General features: G+C 31.1%; 1 protein-coding gene across 1 annotated transcript in view; it reads right to left on the bottom strand.

The window, feature by feature from the left end:
* Positions 1-6,727, bottom strand: part of LOC145288105 (uncharacterized) — a 269,577-nt gene that overhangs the window by 61,822 nt on the left and 201,028 nt on the right. The window contains exons 10-11 of the mRNA XM_080136163.1: positions 4,456-4,632; positions 1,319-1,372 (exon numbers count right to left, since the gene is read on the bottom strand). Of these exons, the coding sequence (XP_079992289.1) occupies positions 1,319-1,372; positions 4,456-4,632 (231 nt within the window). The remainder of the gene's footprint in view (positions 1-1,318; positions 1,373-4,455; positions 4,633-6,727) is intronic.

Below are 6,727 nucleotides of genomic sequence, written 5' to 3'. Positions count from 1 at the left end.
GGTAAATATCGCCTATAAAGATTTATCATTTCCAAAAAGGATTTAAGTTGTTATAAATTTGTATGTAGAGACATTTTTAGTATTTCTCTAGTGATACATCTTCTTTTGAAATAATTTCAAACTTAATACTTTACAACTATTGGTTACACATTTATTCATTCATTTATTCCCGCGTTTTCTTCTTATTTCATTTTTATTATTAACTCCTCTTCATATATCGTTCTGCTAACAGAATGTATTTGTCATATTTTCTTCTAAAACCTGTTCGATTTCTCTATGAAATACGGCGCTTGCCATTTTCATGCCACATGGCATTCTTTTCCAGATTAGCTATTGTTGTATTTATCATCATTATTTCGTTGAAATTATTGTTGATTAGTAATTAGTGACATTTTTGTGAAAAGCTTTATAAGCCACTTCACTTAATGCAACTTCAACATTAGGTGTAGGATATGAATCCAATCAAACTTTGTGATTTTGTTATTTTTAACTTGTACAGTAAAGGCAAAACTACGTTTGTTTAAGAACAACCATCTTTTTTTGGCTAAAGGTAGTGATAAACCAAACTAGACAATTATTGCATTCAATGAAATATATACCGTACTTTGGGGTAATTGCGCCAAGTTCGGGGTAATTGCACCAACTAGCTACAAATGCTCTTTTGATAACCACGCATATAAAGAGCACCTTTTTTTAGTTGGCAAAATTACTCCCGGATTTGGCGCGATTACCCCAAAGTATGGTATTACAATTCCAAATACAACAAAGAGATACATAGTCTGCTTCTTATGGGATTTCCAAAAAAAAAAAAACGGTTGTTCTGGAAAGTATCTTTCTTGTTCAAGAAAGTCAGTTTAGCAGAGGTGAAGTGTTCTTCTTTTTTTTATTAATCAAAATAAACTTCCTCCAATATTTGAGAGTTCCTTGAAAGTTTTTTTTTTTTTTGTGAAATTTTATATAGTTACGTAAAGTGTGTAAAAAGCAACATAAATTATAATAAACTCACTTATGCAAACTGACATCTATTTTGTAATCTCTACGAATAATTAGGTCTCTATCTAGCGTTCTCAAAACTACAATTAGCAAACCCACTTGTTATCCTCAAATGGAACATGTTCAAGGAAGTCGTTCTGTTAATTTTCATAATTCATAAATGGTTTTTGTTCTCCGAAACTTAAAACTATTTTCAAATTTAAAAATCAACATTTTGCGAAAGGCAATAGTTTTACACAATAAACAAAACTTTAAAAATACAACAAAAACATTTATATTCGTTGGTTTTAAATAAAATAGTTGGAAATAGCTGCATGATACTCACTGGGGGTCCTTGGTCTCCTTTCTCTCCGCGGAGACCTTCAAAACCAGTCATACCCTGAAAACAATTGAGAAAAAAAAAAAATTAATTGTGTTTGAGATTGTTTGATGTAAGTTGATAGCTGAGTTAATAGATGAGAGAGCAGCACTTATGAAGTAGTTATAATGAAGTGAGAGAGAGCTATACTTATGTGATGAAAAAATTTTTTTTTCTAATCAAGGTTGAAATGAAATTGTGTATTTATTTCTTAATCAATGTGAAACAAGTGTAAGACAATGGAAATGGATGAGAACTCAGATGTGGAGAAAGTATATTTGGATGTCAAGAGTATTGAAGTTGTTCAGAAGTTGGTAGTGAACCATTAGTGATACCATTGGAGTAAAGAGAGAGTAAAAAGATTGTAACAAAGAAATGATTCAAGAGAAAAGGTCATTACAAAAAGATTTAAAAATTAGTGATGGGACGATTCCGATATTTTTCTCTCGATTCTGATACAATTACCGATTCTGATTCTTTTTAAACCTCTAAATATTTTGCTCCTGGGTTGTTTTGTTTACTATTATTGTTTTTGGAATACGATAAAAACCCAATAATATGTGCGTATATTTTCGGAAACATAAAAACACGCTTGTGTGGGGGTTAATCTATAGAATTTAGTTTCCCTGTTAGTTTAATATTAATAACTATTTATCATTTTAAAGTTAATAAATATTTATCATTTTAATATTAATAAATATTTATCATTTTAAAGTTAATAAATATTTATCATTTTAAAGTTAATAACTATTTATCATTTTAAAGTTAATAAATATTTATCATTTTAAAGTTAATAAATATTTATCATTTTAAAGTTAATAAATATTTATCATTTTAAAGTTAATAAATATTTATTATTTTAAAGTTAATAAATATTTATCATTTTAAAGTTAATAAATATTTACCAGTTTAATATTAATAACTATTTATCATTTTAAAGTTAATAAATATTTATCATTTTAATATTAATAAATATTTATCATTTTAATATTAATAAATATTTATCATTTTAAAGTTAATAAATATTTATCATTTTAAAGTTAATAACTATTTATCATTTTAAAGTTAATAAATATTTATCATTTTAAAGTTAATAAATATTTATCATTTTAAAGTTAATAAATATTTATTATTTTAAAGTTAATAAATATTTATTATTTTAAAGTTAATAAATATTTATCATTTTAAAGTTAATAAATATTTACCAGTTTTATATTAATAACTATTTATCATTTTAAAGTTAATAAATATTTATCATTTTAATATTAATAAATATTTATTATTTTAATATTAATAAATATTTATCATTTTAAAGTTAATAAATATTTATCATTTTAAAGTTAATAACTATTTATCATTTTAAAGTTAATAAATATTTATCATTTTAAAGTTAATAAATATTTATCATTTTAAAGTTAATAAATATTTATCATTTTAAAGTTAATAAATATTTATCATTTTAAAGTTAATAAATATTTATTATTTTAAAGTTAATAAATATTTATCATTTTAAAGTTAATAAATATTTATCATTTTAAAGTTAATAAATATTTATCATTTTAAAGTTAATAAATTTTTATCATTTTAAAGTTAATAAATATTTACCATTTTAAAGTTAATAAATATTTATCATTTTAAAGTTAATAAATATTTACCAGTTTAAAGTTAATAAATATTTACCAGTTTATCATTAATACCAGCAATAGAAAAATTTGTTTTAAACAAACAGACAACAACAAAAATGAAAACAATTAGCAGAATCATTTTGGACATCGGAAAATAAGCACAATTTTTTTTACCAATTCCAACCAACACAAAAGTTCCGATTTTTCCGACTTCTGATTTCGATGAATCGTCCCAATACTAGTTAAAATAAATTGAAACTGAATGATCAACTCATTATGTGAAATTTATGAAATTACTAGTTGGGAAAAAGAAAGACAAAAGAGTAAAAGATGTTTTATTTTTTATAAAGGAATCACCACTTATCAAGGCCCAGAGGCCACTTGAGGATAAAGGTTATAATGTACAGTAGTCAAAGGGACAATATCATAGTAATTGTTAGAAGTGTAGAGGAACGGCTCATCCAGAACTTGTTTACACTGGACTTGAAGACAACTATATTGTAGTCAGCTGAAAAACAGGCAAACGGAAGACAATTCCACAGACGTGCAGTTCTAAGAAAGAAGCTTTGTTCATGAAATCTACGTTTAGGTTTAGGCACAGATAAAGAGTGGGGGAAATTCTTGATAGTGTTTTCAGCTAGATGAGTGTTTCTCATGAATGGTTAGCGAGGGAGGACCATAGATTGGAGCTCAGACGAGCACTACCATGAAAATAACGATAAAACAGGGACAAGCTCGCAACATCTCTTCTGTGAGAAAGAGGTTGCAGGGAAGAGAAAAGGGCATCCCCCACTAGGCTATGGAGTCTATTTTGAACTCTGTCAAGGCAGGATAAGTTCTTTCTAGCAGCTCCTGCCCAGATGTGCAACAATACTCCATCATAGGACGTACATGGCTCTCATATAGGTAGGGTATTACAACAGCAGTGAGATATCTACTAGATCGATGGAAGGGTCACCACCAATTGTTACTTCTGTTAAATACTGCTGTCATCGGTTTAATAACATACAATAAATAAACTAAAAAACATTCATTTAACAGATTTACAACTTGGAAAATGAATTAGACAACACTCATTGCAAAATGATAAATGATAAATCTAAATGTTTATGAAGAACTTTAGTTTATCATCATACTGTCGTGGTTTACCACACTTCAAGGGCAAATAACTCTAATTTCTTCAGGACAAGGGAAATAACTCGTCTTTTACATATTTTTTTAGGCTTAATGCCTAATGCTAATATAACGTAAAGTGTCATTTTTATTATTTTTTTTTCTATGCAGATTGATCAACTTGGTTATTGGATAACTATTCTCATCTTGGTTGTTCAAATTCGATATAAAGATTCCTAAGTTCAAATAAAACGGTTACTAAGCTCGAAAAGATGCACCTGAAGAAGGTCGGAGGTTATATCAGCCAAAATGTTGTGCATACAACCAAGAGTAGAACAGTTATCCAAGTAATGCAAAATTACTTACTTTCTCTCCTTTTTGTCCTTTCAGTTCAAAGCTCTCTCCTGGTTTCTTTCTGTAATCTTGATTTGCTTGTCCTGGGGGCCCGGGGGGTCCAGGAGGTCCAGGTGGACCGACGTTGCCTTGGAAAGAAAGACCTTTATGACCTTTCAAACCCCTTGAACCTTTGTCTCCTTTATAACCCTGTAATCAAAACAAACATATGGGAAAATGAACCATCTATTAAAAGAGAAACATTTTTAAGAGATCAATATTATGACATATTCAATTTAGCAGAAATTCTATGGAAATTCCATGGTAGTTGCAAATTTTAAAAATACACTATAAATGAAATGAATCCAAAATAAAATAGAACAAATAACGACAAATTTTAAACAATTTTTTTAGTAAATTATTTTTTTAACCCTTTAAACCTAAAAAGAATTGATTTAAAAAATTTACATTTTTCCAATGAAAATTCAACACTTTATTTCAGAAGGAGTCCTATGACTTTCTACCCTTCTCTCGCTGGTCCTCCTCCTTCCCCGACCTGAACCTGCTGAAGTACTTGGTCATACATCAAGAATATCACCAACATGACCTCCCACAGCACCAAAGTCAGCCTGATCGCCACCATATGAGTATTTGCGAGCTCCTGCCGGGGCTTGTGGAAAAAGCATGCTCCTAGTTCCGGACCCGTATCGAGGTAGTGATTGAGACTGAAGGCGGCTACATTGAAGAGATATCAGTTTTACTACATAGTTAGGTTACTTGAATTGATATTTTCAATAAAAGTTTTAAAATAAAGCTGTAGTGTTGTTTTCTTTAGGGTGACAATTTTATCGATTCACTCTGTATATGTGTAAGAAAGTGGTGTAGTTTATTTGAAGCATTACGTATAATTTATAGAGGTAACTGATTAAACGATTTTGATTCTGAAATATGCAACACTTAAATTCTGATTTTCTATTTTGCTGGGGTTGACTTCTGACCTTTTTTTTTTTTTTTTTTTTTTTTTTTTTTTATTCAATTTTCACCCCAAACAAGGCACAGTGCCACTTTGAAGCAGGGGGCTACTATTAGGGAATTAATTAGCGGGGTCATTATGAAGGGAGAAGAGTAGAAAGATGTTTGTTAACATTACACTTGAACTTCTGCATATCATTGCAGTTGGGAAAGCAGAATCCCGGAAGGGAGTTCCAAAGACCCGCAGTTCTGGGGAAGAAACTATTGGAGTAAAAGGCTTTCTTGCACCTAGGGATCTCTACTGTAAAGGGATGAGACTTAGTAGCTTGTCGGGTTTGTCGGGGGTAGTTATGTCGGGGAGGTACAAGTGTTTGCAGTTCGTCAGAGCATTCACCATTAAAGTATTTGTAGAACAGGCAGAGGGATGCAACATCTCGTCAATGGGACAGAGGTTGAAGCCTAGATGACAGTTCAGGACCTATCAGGTTGGCGACTCTTTTTTGAACCCTGTCCAGGAGCGAGAGACAAGCAGCAGATGCACCAGCCCAGATGTGACAACAGTACTCCATACATGGGCGAATGGTTGCCTTATAGAGGTATAGGATACTGGCAGGCGTAAGTAGTTTTCTAGCACGGTAGAGGGAGCCAACCTTCCTTGCAGCAGCCTTGGCAATGCTCTCAATGTATCTATATTCCAGTTCATATTCCCTGTAAACGTTAGGCCGAGGAGTCTAAAAGAAGTACTTTCAGGCAATGTGTTCTTGGCCATTGATATTGGTGGTAGAGAAGGTTTCTTGTAGTTATTGAAGGAAACAAGCTTAGTCTTAGCAGCATTGAATGTGACCAACCATTTTTGTCCCCATTCCACTACGGATTGGAGGTCGTCCTCTAGTGTTTCTGCCATTTCCTTGGATATGTGTTCATTTGTTTTCCCCTCATATCTGTTATAGAGAGTGGTGTCATCGGCAAATATACCCATCTCCGAAACAATATTATCAGGGAGGTCGTTTATGAATATCAGGAATAATAGAGGTCCAAGGATAGACCCCTGAGGCACTCCCGCATTTATGTCATATTGTTTGGATGTACGTCCGTCGAGGACAACTTTGATTTTTCTATTACTTAAGAAGGATTTAATTACATTATGAATTCTTCCAGTGATTCCATATGATCTAATTTTCCTTAGAAGACCATCGTGCCATACCCTGTCAAAAGCCTTAGATATATCAAAGGCCACCGCTCTACCCTCCCCTGTTTTATCCAATGAACGGTATATACGTTCAGAAACTACAGTTAAGATATCTGCTGTTGAACGGGCTTGCCTGAATCCATA

The sequence above is a fragment of the Euprymna scolopes genome, chromosome 11 (assembly GCF_053919585.1).
Source record: "Euprymna scolopes isolate OS-2025 chromosome 11, ASM5391958v1, whole genome shotgun sequence".
NCBI classification, from domain to species: Eukaryota; Metazoa; Mollusca; class Cephalopoda; order Sepiida; family Sepiolidae; genus Euprymna; species Euprymna scolopes.
The sequence above is the reverse complement of the archived record's forward strand: the minus strand, read 5'-3'. Positions and strand labels throughout refer to the sequence as shown.